The sequence below is a fragment of the Sceloporus occidentalis genome, unplaced genomic scaffold, assembly GCF_023333645.1.
Source record: "Sceloporus occidentalis isolate IW3139 unplaced genomic scaffold, rSceOcc1.0.p SCAF_1, whole genome shotgun sequence".
NCBI classification, from domain to species: Eukaryota; Metazoa; Chordata; class Lepidosauria; order Squamata; family Phrynosomatidae; genus Sceloporus; species Sceloporus occidentalis.
Genome location: NW_028316981.1, coordinates 186,308,003 through 186,328,236, shown reverse-complemented (window position 1 = coordinate 186,328,236; position 20,234 = coordinate 186,308,003). Strand labels below are relative to the sequence as shown.

The window sequence follows — 20,234 nt, the reverse complement described above, 5'->3', positions numbered from 1 at the left end:
TGCTATCTGCCTCCACAAGAATTGAAATGCCCAGAGCTTGCTATTCTTGGATCTCACTGGGTGCCTTTTTCAGGACCTACTTTAAGCGCTGTTGCTGCTGTTCCAAACACTAGCACCTGAGGGACTCTCTGAATCTTGACTCTCTGATCAGGGCTGGAGTGATGAGAGGAGAGGAATGGCAGCTGCTCTATCACCACCTTCTGTTGTGGCAGGAGGAGCGGCTGAGGAAGCATGCGGACCAGCTCCACCCACTGCTCCGAGGCGGAATCTAAGGAGTGCATGTAGTGGAGCCTGTGCTCTGGGCTGGACAAACAGCAACTGGCCAGCTGGGGTGCACTGCTGCTGATGCGATTGCCATTGCTGCTGCTGCTGCACTCTAGGGAGAGACCTTGCTGTACTCCTTGTTGCTCCTGCTGCTGCGACTGCTGACTGCTCTTAGAAGGGCCACTGTCTGTGCTCTATATAATAAACAGAAAGACTGAAGAAATCAGAGCTAATGGATTAGAAACCAACAAATTCCCTATTGGAAATGTGGAGGCTGAGAGCAGAGACTCCCTGCATTCTGGCTGTTCTGCACTGTATTTAATAAGCCAACCGCATTCTGCAAAGCAAGCTAAGGAGAGATGTTATAAAGCAAGAAAATGTCCAAGATGAGAATCTTTCCCTCATTTCAAGGTCTGAGGGTGTGAATGGTCATAATCAGAGCTGAGGAGGAAAAAAAATGTATAAGAGAAGGGGAAACTGGGTGACAGCTAGCCACATCCACAAGGGAAAGGGGGCGAGTGTGGGGGTGACCTCTGGAAGTCCTGGATTGGGAAGATGTCATCTGGAAGTCCTGGATTGAGATGATGACTTAAAAGGACTTATGCTGTGAGTATCCCTGCAAGGGAGGAATTTAAGACAGGAAGGGGAGTAATGGTCTTAAAAGCAAGGGTGGGGAATCTCTAAATGTTGCTAAATTCAAACTCTCATCAGCCTCAGCCTCAGCTAGCACGGCCAACTGCTAGAGGGATTTAGATTTCCTCACCCTTACTTTAATGTCTCTGATATCAGATAGCAATCCCAGGGAATGCCAGGCCTAACTAAGCTTCTCCATGATTAGACCATGATTTGCAGGAACTGCAAATGAAAGGTGGGCAAGTGAGCAACAGATAAAGATGCTTACCTCTTGAGTGACATGAACCTGTTGAAGTCCTTGCACTGCAAGTTGTTGCACTGCACCAGCTTTGGGAGCGGAGGGAGTTGTCTGCACAACAGATCTCTGCAGAGTGAAACAAATCAGAACCCATTAGTGCCTTTTGGGAGGCAGAAAAGAGAAAAGGGCTTTTTTCCCCAGGAAGAGCTGTGCCCTAACTTGGGATGGGGCAAGGGGCACATAGGACAACACACCCTCAGTTTTGCTAATAGTTTGCCAAAGAAAATAAAACAGATCCTGTTCGTTTTCTGGCAATTAGGGCCTTCTTTTTTATGGTCTCCAATCTAGCCTTTGAGAGGCACAAGTTTCAGAGAAAGAGGTAACCCATCCTCAGGATAGGATAAAGGACTACTTTGAAAGGATAAGGTCCTACCCAACTATCCCACGTCTAAATTTTGCTAACTATCTTGATCAGGCTGTCCATGGGGTTTTCTTCTTAAAAATTCCAAAAGACCACCATAAGCCCAAGTAGACTAGATCCTTCTTTTTCCTATGATGTTCTCCTTGCAAAACCAGGACAAGAAACAGCAATTGCCAAGTACTGAGCTGTCTCTCTTATCTCACAGAAGTTGTGAACATTTTTATTGATGACAGTAACAGAGTATTTATAAATTCTAAGACCAAAATATGTCACTTTCCCAAAAGTTGTGAGCTTTCAACTTTGTTCCACCCAATATACATATCATGTCAGCATATGTCCACTACCTGTGCTGTCCTCATCAACTGGGCTACTGGAGACAAGTTTCTTCAAATTCATTTCCTACTTCAAGGGGTAAACTAATAAGTTCCACATAACTTGACTGTGAGTAAATAGAAGACTCCATTCCAATAGGAAATCTATTCAAATCTAAGGAAAATCAAAAGGACCACTTGCTAGCAAAAGTGATTTTATAAAGCTAAGATACTATCCACTTTCAATAAATGGAAAAAATACTCCAGATGAATAGCATAAAGAAAGATAAATAAGATTAGAATCCTTCACATGCTAACATGAAGATTAATTCTTATTAGATGTGTGTGTATATGTGTGTATACACACAGTGTGCAAAATAATTATCTAACCTGTTCTGGAGAGGAAGAAAGGGATGCAAAAATTACTGTACTCACAAAAATGTTCTATAATAATAATATTTTGTTTGGACATTCAAAATATATTACAAATAAATCAATGTTATACACTGTCATACCTCTAATTCTCACAAAGAAAAGCCCTAATTTCTGAATAACAGATATACAAAAACCCACACCTACTGGATCAACAATCAAAACAACAGAATGTTTCACAAAAACACATTCAATAATAGTGAAACAAGAACTATAAGCACATAAAAGCTTCCACTTTTAGCAATGTAAAATGAAGCAAGAATAAGCCACAGTCTAGCATATGCTCATACATCTATTGGGAGTTACACAAATCTGGATGAGAGTGAGAAAACTCAACAACAAAATAAAATGAGACTGTTGTGTAGCACAGAACAACTGTCACCCAAATACCAAAATGAGTGGCTAATTGAAAGGCAATAAATATTCCTTGGAGCTATTCAAAATTGTTAGCAGATGGTGATTTGAAGACCCAAGGTGACACCTGAACAGACTTGAGCTCTTTTCACCCCTAAATCTGGTTGTGTTACTGGGACTGGGGGAGTGACTGCTTGTCTGTCGCAAGAAAACATACAGCACCTCTTGTGCAACAGGCACTTGCTGGACTCCGTGGACCTGGAGCTGCTGTACTTGTCCCGGTTTAGCGGCAGAGCTGCTGTTCTGGACAGGGGAGTGCTGAAAGGCAAGGAGTAGGACTTTACCCTCTGAGTATGGGCAGAGGAGAAAGGCACAATGGAACCTTTTTCACAATTCATGCTCACTTAGCTTGAAATCTCACAGGTCCCTCCCTCCCAGTCATGGAGCAATCTCAATTTCAGAATTATATCTATATGCCACCACTAGCTGTTTAATTAACATTTTGATCATTAAAGAAAAGGAAGGGGTTTCTGTTGTTGTTTTACAGCACGTCGGGAAAAATGCTAATGAAGTAAGAAGCAGCCTCTTGTATACCAGATTCCAGATCTTTTGCTTAAGTCTGGTGACTCAAAAATCAGAAACCAGTATTTTGGGAAACCTACATCTCTATCCATCCCATATACAGCCTCAAGTTCTATTAATGTGTTTATTTATGATGAACATACAAAACAGAATGGTCCTTCAGACAACACAGAGAAACCAGTGGCTGAGCATTATGGTCTTCCAGGACATTAGATGTCCAACCATCATATTTAAATAATATGATGCAAAGGATGCTTAAGTGACAGAATTCAGCATTGCTAAATGAACATCATTGACAAGACTGCTACATTAACAAAACAACTACAGCACCTCATGATCTGAATCAAAATACTTGGTAGCTAAACACATCACTAAAAATTTAAAATAAATCAAGAGTTCCAAATGGCACCTTCAAGACTATCAAGCAAGAAGTTGTAACACACTTTGGTAGCCCCAAAATATTAGCTCTCCAATTTGTGGAAGTTATAGTATATTTATATAGACCTATAGGTATGAAAATACACAAATATTCTAAAACCTCAAGGTTTGTTTTTAATATAGGTTAGCTTGATAGATATCAATGAATTCTGTAACATGTATACAGTCAGCCCATAGATTCTTCATCCATAGATCCAACCATCCGCAGCTTGAAAATATTCAAAACAAATATAAATACCAAAAAGGAAACCCTGATTTTGCTATTTTATACAAGGAGTACCATTTTACTATGCCACTGTATTTAATGGGGGTCCAGGAACCAAACCCCAGCAGATACCAAGAGCCCACTGTATTGATTCCAAAGCATAGTTTGCTTATTGTGGCAGAATAACAGGACACCTTAAATATATTCATGTATTCATTTATGGGCTGGGGAAAGAAAGTCACAAACTGAAATAACTAATTAAACAAATTCATTCTGAAAGTAGAGATGCATGTTGAGTTTCTCTTATCCAAAATGCTTAGGGCTAGAAGTGGTGATTCCAGCTCAGACATCAGAAGGGCTGCCAGACCCAGAAAAACCCAGAGGAGTGAAGACAAGCAATCATGGAAAGGGAAGGTATTTTTTTTTAACCACACATCAAAGCAGTCATAGACAGAATAGGGAAAATGGTGAGGAAACACAACCTTTCAAACTGACCAAGAAAACCCAGCAAATGCTATACTCATCGAAGAGGCGGGTGGCCTCTCACAGCCGCAGGAGTTTACCATATACCATGCAGCTGCAGACAAGTCTACATAGGGACCACCAAATGCAGTGTCCAAACATGAATCAAGGAACATGAGAGAAACTGCAGACTGGGCCAGCCAGAAAAATGAGAAGTAGCAGAACACATTATAAACCATCTTGGGCACAAAATGTTGTTTGAAAACACTGAAATTCTGGACCATGCCAACAACTATCAGGTCAGAATGCACAGAAAAGCCACTGAAATCCACAAACACTTGGACAACTTCAACAAACATGGAGCAATGGATTCAAACTAAAGGAAAAGAGATTCCACCTAAACATTAGGAAGAACGTCCTGATGGTAACATCTCTTGGACAGTGGAATATGCTGCAGAAGTGTCTCTTTCTTTGGCCATTTGTTGGGAGTGCTTTCGTTCTGTCTTCCTGCATGGCAGGGGTTTGGACTGAATGGCCACTGTGGTCTCTTCCAACTCTAGGATTCTATGCTTCTAAGTCCACTATCCTTGTGGAGGGGCACAGCTGTTCTAATCCTGCATGTTAATAGGAAATGACTTGATGTTTAAAAAATGCAATCAATTTAAGTCAGCAAGACAAGAAGGTGTTCATGAGACTAGGTATATTGAATCCTTCTGGTCTGGCACTTAATCTGAATAACAACACAGATGAGAATCAATTTTTGTTGGTAGGAGATAAATACCAACCCAGGACTCTATTCAAGCCAGAACAAATGGAATCAAGAACAGGCATACCTCAGTTAACAAAATCTCTGACAAAGAAGCTTCTTTTTACAAAGTCTTTGTAAGCCCACCCAGAACTCCTTTTCCTCCTTGTTTTCTGTATAGCTGGACCCTTTAAGCAGTATTCACATTGGTGGTGAAGGGCTGGGGAAACAGCAGGCAAGGTAAACAACAGCTGCCTCCAGAATTCCTAGGCAAATATGAACAGCAAAACAGAACAGAGAGGAGAGTGAATAAGCTCATCTCACTAGCTACCCCCAGCATGTTAAAAAAGCATAGACCACCAAAATGATGGTCAATATTTGGCCACCAAAATGGAAAACATTAAAAAGTGGAGGCTTGGGAAAGAAAAAGTATTTCCTGTATGCATTTTGGAAGAAGCCTTCAAATCATAGAATCATAGAGTTGGAAGAGACCTCAAGAGCCATCAAGTCCAATGGCCTGCCATGCAGGACATCACAATCAAAGTATCCCCAACAGATGGCCATCCAGCCTCTGTTTAAAGACCTCCAAGGAAGGAGACCCCACTACACTCCGAGGGAGTTTGTTCCACTGTCGAACAGCCCTTACTGTCAGGAAGTTCCTCCTAATGTTTAGGTGGAATCTCTTTTCCTGGTCTCCAGAAGGTTTTGTTTCCTTACGGAAGGCTTACCAGATCTGATTGTTTCATGTCATCCTAATGCCATCCAAGGGAATAATCTGGGATCAGGATGATCTGAGAAGAGCTTTTAAAATTAAAATAAGCAACTATTATAACCTGTGAAAAATGAGATTCTTGGAAGAAAACAGATTCTTGGAAGTCCTATGAGGTTCTGCAGAATCGATTTCTATGTGCTATTTTGTTGTTTGCATTTGCATGTGCAAATTGTTAGGACTGGATGAAAAGTTTCTGAAACATGCTTCTGATAACAAATGTCCCATTAAAGAATTAATGTTCAGGAACACATCTACTTCGTTAACTGAGGTATACCTGTATGTCAGTAAATGGAGTGTAATTATTTCTATAGGTGATATTCTATAGACTGAATACCAGCTGATTTATCAACAACATTAGGGGCTTCTTGGTTTCACATTATAGCATCATATTCACTCTCAGTTTATTGAATTATACTTGTGCTAACAGGATGAGTTCCTTCATTTCCCCCCTCATTTTGCCCTTTTCCCTATTTAATATCTGTGTCTGCCAAATGCATCTACCTCATGAATCTAGTAAGATGCCCCTTTATTTCTTAAAGCTGATGTTTGCAACAAACTGGCCTGGTTAAATATACAGGGCTCTTTTGAATTCCAGTCCAATGGCCTTTTTCCCCACTTAAACCAAAGATGGAAATTGCTGGCTTGTTAGCGAAATTCTTTCTAAGTTATATTAAGACAAAACAGACCACAATGACCACCAGAGTTCTCGGCACAGCCATACAAAGTGCTGGCCCTCAACTGGAATCAGAGCATGGGTCCTTTGAGCAATAATTCAGAAAGTTAATGTCTATGGACAAGGAGAAATTGTTCACACCTATCCTCTCCTGCCCACTGGCACTGGAAAAGAGAAGTAGAATTGTGTGCAGTCCAAAATGCAGTGTTCAGTCTTAGATACCTCTCCTGAAGCACATGTGCAGGTGATGAAAGCACTCTGCCAGCTCCATAAATGGCTCAGACAGGTGTATCCCAAGAGGACATTAATAATGATCCCAGGTGAGAGATCCTCTGTAAGTTTTTCTTGGTTCTCAGCCAGCATAACCTTTCACAGACCGGATCAGTCTCAGCCACAAATATTCAATTTGTTGCACTCCACTCACCTCGAGCTCCGTGTGAGAATAGCTCTTCTGCTATTGATACTTGTTCGCTTTTGCCTAATCTAAGTCTTTTGCCAACATACAGTATTACTTCAAGGTATATCAACCCTAATTTGTATGACAAGGGGTTACAAGAGTAGAATCATTCATGATTCTCTATGACTTCTTTCCCTACCATTCTAGTAACTTCCAAATCCTTTATTTACTATGTCATAAAACCACCCCGTCCGGGCTGGAATAGTTATGTCCCACATCATTTATCACACACACACACACACCATGATTATTAGATTTAGAAGCTAACAAAGAAGCCACAGGGGAGCAACAAGGACATTGCTTGGCTAATCCACCTGACCGATAGCTGATGTAGCCTAGGGGCTAGGAGAAAGAATTTCAGTTCAAAGGAAAGAGTCCATGTGGTTTGATATTAACTTCATTGCATATGAAAAAATGGATTGAAACCCATAAAAGCTCAAGCTAAAATAAATCAGCTCATCTTAAAGGTGTAACTAGAATCCTTCTTCCTCCTGCCTTTTTTTAATGCTACAACAGATATGCCTATCTATTTGAAAATTTCAGTTCAAGAAGTTCCTGATCAAACCTCACCTCTACCACAAATGGAGGCATTAGATTAACATTTTTCCTAACACACCCCACTACACTCCCTAGAAAAAGAAAGTAGTAACAGTGGCTGTACAAGGCTTGTTTTAAGGATTGCAACAAACTTTGAAATACCAAGACATTGTAGAAATTTCTAAGAATAATTGTTGTGTACTACTACTTAATCTCCCCAATCAGTGCCCCTACTGAGAAGGTTCTAGATCTAGTAGCTTTGGATTGGGGTTAGGAGAGAGCACAGACTCCTCAGAAGATCCTTCTGCGGAGTGACCCTGGAAGCAAAGCTGGGAGAGAAACTGCTCCACTGCCAAGTGACAGACATGTTTCCTCACCTTACACAAGAGGACAGGCTCGGATGCTTGGTTTTTATATGATAGCTTTTAAACTGTGCTTGAATGTTACAATGGATTTAACTGTATTTTGTGTTGTTGAAGCTGCCTTGGGTCCTGCACTGGAAGAAAGGCAGGATATGTTTGTTTTTTTAAAAAAAATACATAAAAATGGAGCAAACAGGAAATGGACATCAGCTGCAGTTGATAGAGGAAACAGGTTCTAGAGGCCTAAAGCAAGGGGCAAAGGCAGCTGGAAAAATGTCAGGCAGGAGATGAAGGAAAGCTGCTTATTGTTTACCCCACTTTCCTCTGTCCAGATCATAAGTGGAAAGCCAGGGTCATGAATCCTGCACTCTCTGCTGAGTACTGTAGTAATACACCTACAAAATCTTACAGAATAATGAGGATATATGAGGTAGAGGTATTTTGTCTTTGGGTACCATAAGCACCTCTATGCATCTCTCTCTCTCTCTCTTATTCTACACACACACACACCCCTCCTGGGCGCAGGCCACAGAACTCTGATCATACCTTCTTGAAGCACATAACAGGGTTCTGCAAGTAAAGCTTCTAAAGAAACAAAGCACAACCTAGGACTCTATGTGTACTAGTTTATGGTAAATGGTTGAGCCAATACAAACGGTCCTTTCAAATGCCATCTTATCTAAAAATACAGATCCCTAAACATCTCAGAGAGGCATTCACCCGAGCAAGATTCGACCAACTTGATACCATGGTAAGACATGGAAGATTCCAGGGTATCCCTTACAACAAACGAATTTGTATTTGTGGGGATCATGAAATTGAGGATCTAGCACACATTTTGTTTAGATGTAATTTGTACCAAGTAGAAAGGGATCAATATCTTCATCCCTATATTAAACGAACAATATTCTGGGATACCCACATCAGAACATCATACTTTATGAGTGGACAAGATTCAAAAATCTCTATTGCCACAGCTCGGTTCCTTCATAAAGCTGTTGAGATCTAGATATGTGGGAATGATTGGTGTTAATTGTAAGGGGGATGAACAGATTTGACGTATGTCGACGGTTATTTTATGTTACTTCTGCCTCCCATTTCAATTCCAATTTTAATTCTGTTTTACTTTCTATGGTAACTATTTTACAGATTACTGTTTAATTGTTAACTATTTTATTTTATCTGTTTATTAGTATATCTTTTAGCACATATTGTATATCTTTTTAGATATATATAAGCTGTATACAAGTAGTGCATGTTCTGGTCCTGGTGCACGCTTAGGTTATGCATATGTATTTATAATGTATGGAGATTTATTGCACCTAGTGCACTACATTTACATTTTATATATAGCTGTGTGATACTGTTTTTTTATTATGTTACTAGCATTTTGAAACGGCCCTTGGGCTACTCAATAAATTGTTGTTGTTGTTGTTGTGTACTAGTTTATCAAGAGTTGATCCCATCTGCCAAACTAACCCAGCTTCCTCTTCAGCTATGTTTTCCAGCTATTACTTAGTTCAATGTTTTTTTGGTGAACAAATAAAAAAGGAACATATTAACTTTTAAAGTACAGTACTGAAGATTATAAACAAGACTTAAACCATCATTTTGTCCTCCTAATCTACTATTTGATCTCTACGGATTAGGTGGCCACCATTGTGTGGCACCCTTTGAAACTCAGGAGCACAGCAGATGTAGCAAAAGTAAAGTGAATTCAATTCAACAGACATGGCCCAAAATGGTCCTTCAGTACTGAAATCTTCATAACATCTGGGCCACAGAAACACCACTCTTAAAAGCAACACTTACTCTTCTGATTAGAATGCTAGATGAAACACCACAAGATTGACGGGTTTGGTAAAGTAATGGGCAAGGCAAGTAACCAAACAAGTATTGAAGGGGACAGACAGATGAAGAAGTGAACAACGAGACACAGTGAAGGCCATAGTGCAGTTGACTCATAGTGGATGGAACATCAAAGCATGCTTTCCTCAAACCTTCCAGGTCTGCACATCTGGCCACCCACCTCAGGCGAAGAGTGGACCTGCTGCACGCCATGGACGGCCAGCGCGACTGGTCCTCCTTTACTAGCCTGTGAAGTACTCTGTACCACCAGCCGCTGAAACAGGATGACACAAGAGAAGTAAGCCCTGGTTAACTGTCAAATCCCCAGGAGAAATATGCCCTGTTGAACCAGCTGTTGAAAAGTGAGTCTCGTCCATGGGTTACTGAGGGACAATTTAATCAGTGTACACTGCCTGTTTGCACATATGGAAGACTACAAAAGAAACCACTTGTCACTGGTAACACTTCATAGAGGCATTGATGTCTTTCAAAACGGCATACATACAGACTGGTAGAGGGCATTTTGGTACCTGAGTTAAAAATCATATCTGCTGATTTAGGATACAGCCATCATAAATTTATTCTAGGTAAACCCATTGGAAAGAGCAGGATCTGTGCAAATGCACCATCCATAACCTTGGTTAACTTCTGATCAAGGCTGTGGGGCTTTAACAGAACAACCCGACTAGGAAGCTCCTTGGGCCAAACCTACTCATTTCCAACTCTTGCCCAAAATCCCAGTCCATCAGACAGCCAATTTCATCATGCTCTATAGTAAGAGTTGGCTCTGTCTGCACGAGCACTGGTCTTTTCACACAAACACAAACCTAGACAGGATATGGAACACTATTGAGCGGAGTAACAGCTTAGACTGACTCTATCCTATTGTACAACAAACTTAACACTAAAGTCCATTTTCTTTGGCTAGACAAGAATGTACATAGCCGTGTCAATATGTACTATGCTGCGCTAGTTTTTATAGCAAAAGGTTAAAATAAGAGTCTTGCTGGATCTGACCAGGGATTCATGCAGTCCAATACCCTGTTACCTGATGCCACTGTAAAGCTTGCATGCAAGGCATGAAGACAACACTTCCCAACTCTGCTTCTACACCCAGTGAACTAAAGTACTTTTTCATTATCATGGATAATAGACCCCCCCCCAAGACTGTATATTAAAGCAATTTAAGCCAATAGGCATCATCAAATCTTGTCTGTTCCATAAGCACTGCTTTGATTTATAATAGACAGACCAAAAACTTCTGTTCTAGAACAGACTCTTCCCAGGTGACCAGATGTCCTCACCACAACGGAGGGCAAAGAACTGCAAAAATGTAGTATATTCAAGAAAAATGGAGAATATGACTAAATAAAAGCTAAAAACACTCATAGAAATGTAAATTCAGCCTTCTTTATCAGGCTCAGAATGGAGGACGTTTTGGAATTCATTCTGGGCAGAAGGTTGAAATGTAGGGCATGCCCTGAAAAAAGGAGGATGTCTAGTTACCTTGGCTCTTCCTAAATACAAAAGTAAAGTACCTAAAACTGAAGATATCAAGACTGGTCTGCAGCAGACCTCCAACTGCCAACTTGAGGGACATGAGGCAGAGGGCTACCAACCACTCTAGAAAAGGAAGAATCTGTAGATAGATCACTTGAATCTAGTACAGAAATCACTTTAACAACCACTGATTTTTTAAACAACAGTTTTAGGTCACTACTCTCACTTCCAGGCCTTAGAAACAATTTAGGCCTGCTCATGCTGCTTCGTATGGTTTTGCTTTCTTTCTACCTTGCTTTACCTCACCCCTAACTTGACATTAGAAGATCCTGATAACTGGGCTTCTGTATTAATTCTCTTCAGTTCTGAAGAACAGTCTTTCCTTGCTTGGTTGGTCCCATTTTTGGGTATCAGATGAATTCTTATTCTCTTGATAGGCAGAAAACTCAAGATATAATTTAGTGTTGTGTAATTTTTTTCTTACTCAGAACTCAGAGTAACAGCACTAGCAAAGACAAGGCTTGTCACATCACTTTGAAAAGAAATAAGGCCTAGATGTTCTATAACAGAGGGAAAAAAGGGGCACAGATCAGAAATAAAAAAAGATGTCTAGGAAAGCTTTTTTGATGATCATATAAAACATGAAGCTCAAAAAACCAAACAAAACTGAACAATAGTCAATATAGAATAAGAATGGAATTATATATATATAGAGAGAAGGAAATTTGATAGGTATTAAAGGCAGAATTTAAAAATTCAAAAAGCTGTCTTTTATATGTCAAAGGGGGAAATTTTGGAGGACAGGGTGTAAAAGAAATCTCAGGCTGATTTTTTTCTTGTTGGTTCTGTTTTCTAGGATATGTGCTTGCATCAATTTAAAACAAAAATCTGTTCTGTGGAGCCCAGTAGCCAGAGAATTCATAAGGCTGTTTCAATTCCCACCACCATGCACACTAGTTTTAAATGTTACGTAAATTCTGTCTTTGCTAAATAAATACATGCAAGCTTTTCACTACTGTTATTACCATGTGCCTTGGATTAATTTTCCATTCATCTTTCCACTACTGAGAATTTAGGACAATCTACAATTTAGGGAGATTCTCTTGGGACCATGTTATTTGAGAAGTATTCTCAGACTGAAACTAATGGCATGAAACTGTTGTTTTACTCACCTTTGGAGATACCTGCCAGTCCCTGCTTTGAAGTTAAGCACCCACAAATGTGAGTTTAAGATTATATCAATGGAATTTTCTGAGTATAACTTTTAAGTTATACTATGAAATCTAACTTGCTATGCTTACAGATTTTAGTGTCTTAGAGATAAGATCTGGACTTAACATCCAAAATGCTAAGATGTGTAGCCATAATAAGTTAATTTGCAAGGTAAGTTAGTCTGCATAATATAACGCAAAGGCCTGGATCTAGCAGTAGGTTTCAATAACCTACTTAATAGTTAATATTTAATACAAAGAGGTGTAAAATAGATGGCACAAAAGTTACAAAACACATCCCAGTAGAAAGGATACTTCCACTTCTATTAAGCTCTCTCTCAAGCTTGCTTTAAACCCTGGCCACTTCAAAGCTTGGGGAGATATAATGTTTCCTAGTCTTTGAACCACAGTAGCATTTACTGGGCTTCCTAACTTCATGAAGCTCTTGGTGGCATGTGAAATATGAAGTATGATTGTAACACATTTATTCAGAGGCAGGGGACATTGCACAGAATTGGGAGGGTTTCACCTGACATGATATCCCCTTCCACAAGTTTTCTAATATGTGCATAAACCTTCAGAATGATACTGCTTTTCACTTCTGTTGTTTTCTATTGTTGCTTTTATTTTGATCTGGTATTTTTTGTGGGTGTCTTATATTTTACATTGTTAAATATTTCTATATTTATAGCTTTAACCTTTATTTCATAAGCTGCCCAGATAGCATTAGCTACTGGACAGAACAAAACTAAAGTTATGTATGTAAATAAGTAAGTAGGTAAGTGAAATTTGCCCATGAGCCCTCCCCCCCATCTCATTTTGCAGAATACCCAGAAAAGGAATTCTATTTACTATGGACCCTTGTTATATGCTGGGGTTTGGTTCCAAGATCCCTCGTGGATAACAAAGTCTCATAAAATATAATGACATAGCAAAATGGTATTCCTTATAAAAAATGGAAAATCAAGGTTTGATATTTGAAATTTATACTTTTTTGAACATTTTCAAATGGTGGATGCTTGAATCTGTGTATAAGAAATCCGTGTATAAGAAGGGACGACTGTACTTTCAAGGCTGACATAAGGTTGGTGATGAGCCTTCAAGATTGTTTGTGGGGAGGATGTAATTCTCTTATTTTGGTGATGAACTTTGTGGGAAATCAAAAACACTGAGTCTCTCAGTGTTTTCAAAATTCTCACTGCTAGCACAAAGTAAGATAATGACTCAAAGAGGACATGTGGGAGAGGTGCAGTTGAAGGCAATAATAATAATAATAATAATAATAATAATAATAATAAATTTATATCCAACCTTCCTCCCAATATAGGGACTCAAGACAGCTAACAAAATCTAAAACAGTCCAAGTTAAAACAATAGAAAACATTAAAAATACGAAGTTTAAAAAACAATTAAACAATTTCAAAAAGTTAAAAACTTTTTGTTCCAATGGCTGGCTATTAAGGCAAACCAGAAAGTTACAGATTCTTGAGGAGACATTCTACTGAGATCAATGGAACTTATTTTCTAGTTAAGTGTGCTTATAATTTGGGTTATATTCTGCTTTCTGATATCATATCAGAGCTTTCTACCTATTTGTTGTTGTTGTTAATGACCTTGCATCAATCTTGACCCATGGAGACCCTGCTGATGAGACATCTCCAAGACCCGCTGTGCTTCACTGCTCTGCCCAACGCCTGCCAACTCATACTCATGATCTCTTTAAGAATCCATTCCTCTACCATAAGGCCTTCCTCTCTTTCTACATCCTTCTATCCTTCCTAGCATTATTCTTTTTTCCAATGATTCATGCCTTCTCATGATGTGCTCCAAGTACGACAGCCTAAGTTTTATCATTCTGGCTTCCAGGGAAAGTTCAGGCTTGATTTGTTCAAGGACCCATTTTGTTTGTCTTTTTGGCTTTCCATGGAATCCTTTGTACTCTTCTCCAGCACCACATCTCAAATGAATTGATTGTCTTCCTATCTTCTTTTTTAACTGTCCAGCTCCCACATACCATACATGGGACTGGAGAAAACAATGGCTTGTATGATTCTAACTTTAGTGCTGAGTTGTATATATTTGTATTTTAGGATGCAAATATATCAGGATGTGTGTGTGTATGTGTGAACACACACACATATCAGGACATACAGGATGCAACTATATCAGAGAACCGACATCAAAGGTTTCTGGTGCTATGTATTCTCCTCAATTTTACAGGGACACTGCATGTATGGTATTATGGGGCAACTTCATTATATCAAAAATTCCTAATGCACTAAAATTTTTAATTTTTAATTTTAAAATTTTTAATTTTAAAATTTAAATTTTTAAAATGCATTTTCAGTTTTAGTCACTTTGCCCTGGAGAAGGACAGATTTTTTTTTAATGGTAATTTGTTAAAGGATATTAGCAAGACCATTTTATCGTATAAATCTTACCATTAGAAATATAGATCTGGAACATTCATCTCCTGCATTTTGTCCAAGGTGCATAGTGAAATTGCATACATGTTTTGTGCCATTTTACTCTTGCAATAGCCCAGTGAAATAAATTAATTTGAAAACAAGGAGAATTTGAACCTAGATCTTGTTGGTGCCTGTGTTACACTCACAGCATTACTCTGTAACTGTATATATTCTCTCTCTCTCCTTCTGCTAGTACATAAGCCATGTTTGGACTGGTCATCATGCTTTCTAAGTTTTCTATTTAATATAGTGGCCCTCCTGCTCTCTGGCATTAATTTTCTGCATAATCAGATAATGGCTTTGACACGTTATGGACATTTTACAGGCAATTGTAGAAAAAAAGGTAATCTACTTAAAAATGTGTAATTACTAGGAGACAATGACAAGCATTCATGTCATACACTAAACACATTATTACTTCGTATGGTCCAAATGTCCCAAGCACACTGTCCTATATATTCACAGCTGGAATTTAACTAGCTAATCTAGAAGAGGCACAACTATAATGATTGCTGCTACTACCTCGTGCATGACACCATCCATGAGCACCACAGAAGAGAAATCAAAGAGCTGGAATGCAACAGTTACAGTACAAATAAATGTTGGGGGGCAAACTCAGTCCTTCTCAGGGTAATCATTAACAGAAGTAGGGTTCAGATGTGCACAAAGCTAATAACCAAGATTAAATCTGTGAAAATATAGCCTTCAAAATCTGGATGAGACTGTAAACTCTCAAGGAGGAAAGATCAACAACAAGACAATGTTTTTAAAATAACTCGTCTGGCAGTGAATCATATTTCTACAGAAGACTCTCCTTGAATAAAATATTATCTAATGCTTAACACTAAGGCAGCTCCTTCATATGCTTAAGCTATTAATTACATCAGAAGCACATGCAGGAAATTAAAAGAAAAAACTCATATACAGAAATATAAGTATGGTTTCTTGTTGTGTGCCTTCAAGTCATTTCTGACCTATGGTAACCCTAAAGCAAATCTATCACAGGATTTTCTTGGAGGAATTTGTTCTGAGTGTGCTTGCCTTTGCCTTCCTCTGAAGCTGAGACCATGTGACTTGCCCAAGATCACCCCACTAGGTTTCCAAGGCTGAGCAAGAATTTGAAACCTGGTCTCCCAGTGTCCTAGTCTAACACTCAAGCCATTACACCATGCTGGCTCTATATGTAATAATACTAAATTTCTTAACAGATTGAGTAAACCATGTTATCTTAGCCTTTCTATAGGCAGAGGACTGAAGTATCTGAAGAACCTCAGAAATAATATCAAGTTGAAACCCCAAATATCTAAATGAAATGCAATAAGCACCCTAGGGACTTGTGCCATGATTAACTTAACTTAAACTCATCCAAATTCAATTAATCGTCTGGGGCCAAATTTTTTCCAAAATTTAACTACAACAGTCAGCCCCATCCTAAAATACTGTATGAATGAAGGTAATTTTCCTAATTTCCCCAAGAGATCATTTTTGTGAAATCTTTACTATAAGGACACATTAGTCAATACATTATCTTCAATTATCAACTATCAGGACTGTGTTAGGCATAAGATGTCCTTTGTTCAGATATACTGAACAGATAGCCATGGAATATGCCAATAAATCTGTGATCCTAGGATTCCCGCCATTCAGAATAATCAATATGATCACTACAAGTTCAGATACTACTAAAGAGCTGAAAAAGTGCTACACAGATTATCAAGGTGTTTTCCAAATATGGGGGTGACTATCCGGCCTTCTTCTAAAAACCTTCCAAAAAAGACTCTCTCAAAGGGAATGTCTGTAATTTTAGTTCTGCAAAGGAATGTGTAATAAATAACTATCATCACCCCACAAACAGTTTACTGGGTTCACTGAAGAAAACCATGTCGAATAGATGCCCTGAATTACTCCACTCACAATGACAGTAAGGTGTTTTAGCTAAAACACAGGAAAATATAGGTAACACCCACATACAACCCAAATGACAAGCTAGTGGGCAGAGGAAGGTGCTTTAAATTGCACCCAGCCTTGGCAGCAGCTTCACAGGAAAAGAACAGACTCACCTGCTGAGGTACTTGCACGCTTGTAAGTTGTAGTGGAGATACTGTTCCAGGCTTTGTCTGCACGCTGGCCTGGACCAATAGCCTCTGTCAAATAAAAGAGCCAGGGATCAAGGAAACCCAAGAACATTCATAGCAATGCCCCCACCCTGCACAAAAGCACCTGAGCCACTTTCACGTGGCACTCCACATCCAAGATGGCAAGGTTCATTATAAACCTTTTGAAAAACTGATATTTACATTTGAGGAGGGGCAACTGAGCCCCGCTGGTTGGAGAAGTTTTGATCTTGATTACTAATGAACATTTTCAGACACTCCTAGTTTCTAACCTTACTGTCAGGCACGGTATTTCTTATAGGTGGGAATGGCCTTGGCACCCTGCTCTCAGGTCTTTTGCTCTGCCTTCCATTCCTCCAAACTCTGGACAATATAGCTAAGGACAGATTACAGGAGAATTTTCTCTTCTGCTGCCTAACAACAAAATGATTCCAAAATCCAGTCTCCCAAACCCTCATGTTGGAACCCATGAATATAATCTGGTTCACACCTCCTCACAGGGCTGTGCAGCTGGAGTCAGAGTCATAAATTCAGAATCTGAAGCAGCTCTGGATGGAGTTGGATCAGTAGAAATGTACTGACTCTAACTCCAAAATAAAAACTTATATTATCACAGCAATATCTGGTAAATATTTCATTTTATATTTTCCTTTTTTTAATACATTAAAATGCTTAGTTTATTGCACACTTTCATGGGAATTTAGGAAAGTGTTTTAATCAAATATATTTTATGTTCTATCAGTTTAGTAGTCTGATGATTCATGTGATGGTGATGAACTGCCTTGTTACCATTTTACTACAGTGTATTTATTATTACTAATTAATATACATCTGCCATTTATGAAAAAGTCAGGATCAGATAGTAGAAAAACAGAGGAGTAATAGTTGGATTCGAAGCTTTGGCATACCAAGTCTAAAGCTCTGTTTCCTCTCATTGATATCACTGATGATTCACATCGATGATAAATTTATGGAAAACTCTTTGTATTTCTCCCAAGTGTCAACATTGCCATGATTAAGCATCATGACTAATTCACCTCCTGTCACATGAATGGCAGAAGCCTAGTTGAATTACATACCTGCTGAGTAGCCTGGACTTGCTGGACCACCTGAGTCGGTACCCCTGACTGTGTGGCTGTGGAACCTGGACTGGATTCTGAAACTGTGTCACTGGGCCTCATGGAGCTTTCTGTAGAGAAGCAGAAGAGAAAGCATTTAAAATAGCAGCCCAAGGAAATGACTCAACCGCCCCCCGCTGAATACAGATCTCAGATCTCAAAAGCAAAGCAAACTGGATAGAGCACAAGACTAGGCTGGGAGGTAGGGGAGGGAAGGGTGTGGGGAGAACACTGAGCAGCTCTGGCACTTGGAGTTCAAGTCTCTTATCACTCAGATTTTTATTATAAGAATACAAACAACAGGAGGCGAAGAAACCCAGAATCCTATAAGGACTTGCAAAAATTACACTTTGGACCTCAAATCCCAAAATCCCCCTCCTCCAGCCAGCATGGTCAGAGGGGGAATTGTGGTAGACATAGTAACTTTACCAAAATGTACCTTTTCCAAACTCTGCTATAAGCTTTCTGTTGAGGGCAAACACAAGCCCTTTTGCAACCCCAAACAGCTATAGCATAAAATCTGTGATTTTCTTTTGCCCTAGCAGCCTTCATAATACCATATAGGATTTTGGGCTATAATAACCCAGACTGTCCATTTGCCAATGCTATTGCCCCTAGAAACGCCACTGCTCCAAGCAACTGCTACCCTAAACAACTGTGCAGACAGGTGAGCCCTTGGTTTGGAGGGAAATGCAATCTGGGGCACTGGAGCAAGAATACCATTTCACTGACTACACTTCTATGGAATATGACCTATCCAAGAGTTTGAGAACAAGACCATTAGTAACTGTCTGGGCCTTGACCAGAGTCATGAAAAGAGGTAATGCCTCACAGTTCAACATGCAAAAAAAGTTCAGCTTTCCCAAAGTGGAAATAAATTTAGGACCTTCAAATGTAACAATTAGCAGCCTTCATATTATCATATGGGATTTTGGGCCATAATAACCCAGACTGTCCATTTGCCAATGCTATTGCCCCTAAAACACAGGATAGCTTTGCTGGGGAAATGCTTTGGTCCTTAAGGTAGTGCTTCAGTTAGATACCACTTTTCTCAGCACACAACCTGCAGTCTTTGGCCAGTAACAGTATATTCCTCAGATGAAAGACCCAACAAGGTTTACTCATAAGCAAAGTGTGTACAGAATGGTAGCTGAGAAAATGCATCACCACCCTTACTTGCTCTTTAGACTATCACACACACTGGGATTGGGAGTCCTGCATGGAAGGATAATGAACACTGTCTATCATATTGCTAGTGATAAGTGGCATAATCCTCCCCTCTCTGACCAAATGCTACACTGCCATTTTGAGGACTTCTTTGCATTTTTATTTCATTACTTCAGAGAGTGAACACACTCTAATTCTACTACAGTGAGCAGGAACACTCATATAGCTTTCTCTCAAAAGCAACAAAGAGAAAACCAAATACCTCAAAGGCTATTCACTCCCACCATTTTATAAACAGCATTGACTGCACAGGGAAAAAAGCCAAAACAATTCATTATATGATTCCTATATCCACCACAACAACACACGTCTTCCCTTGTTTTTGGATGTCGTGAAAAGAAATATGATCATCCCTCCTGCAGGCAGATTAACTTCCCTACTTCCATGCTCAACTACGTCATCTCCTACATGAACTCACAGCATCTAATCCACAGCTGAAGACATTATCATGCTTTAGTTTAATTTAATAAAAAAACTGTGACAAAGTAGATGACGTCTATGAAAGCTTATGTTACAGTGTCTTTCACTCAGTCTCAACGGTACTACAAGATCCCCTTTGAATGTTGATATCCCAGACTAACATGGCTATGTCCCTGAATTTTACCCCTGCAATGTTTTCTGTTTTTTCTAGAAATACATCTTTCTCCCCTTCTATTTTTCACCAACAGTCCTAGAAAGAAGATGAATCTCTTCCCCCAAAGCAAGGTTGGGGCATATAGGCCAAGCAGCAACCTAGCCAATCAAAAATCTTCCTATGTTGAGAGCAGAATCCTGAGTCCTTGGTGTTCAGGTGCTGATCTGAAACATTTCCTTCTTTGATAGAGCTTGATTCTTCTCTGTTGTAATTCCACGGACCACAAGA

General features: G+C 39.4%; 1 protein-coding gene across 7 annotated transcripts in view; it reads right to left on the bottom strand.

Moving 5' to 3' along the window:
* RFX1 (regulatory factor X1) overlaps positions 1-20,234 on the bottom strand; it is a 70,619-nt gene that overhangs the window by 26,239 nt on the left and 24,146 nt on the right. For 4 of the 7 annotated variants that reach the window (XM_089486791.1, XM_089486783.1, XM_089486811.1 and 1 more), the window contains 6 exons: positions 18,107-18,216; positions 16,974-17,057; positions 9,916-10,008; positions 2,876-2,971; positions 1,166-1,261; positions 81-458 (listed from right to left, as the gene is read on the bottom strand). In XM_089486791.1, coding sequence (XP_089342917.1) covers positions 81-458; positions 1,166-1,261; positions 2,876-2,971; positions 9,916-10,008; positions 16,974-17,057; positions 18,107-18,216 — 857 coding nt within the window. The remainder of the gene's footprint in view (positions 1-80; positions 459-1,165; positions 1,262-2,875; positions 2,972-9,915; positions 10,009-16,973; positions 17,058-18,106; positions 18,217-20,234) is intronic. The other 3 variants (XM_089486818.1, XM_089486797.1, XM_089486804.1) reach the window with 3 other exon arrangements.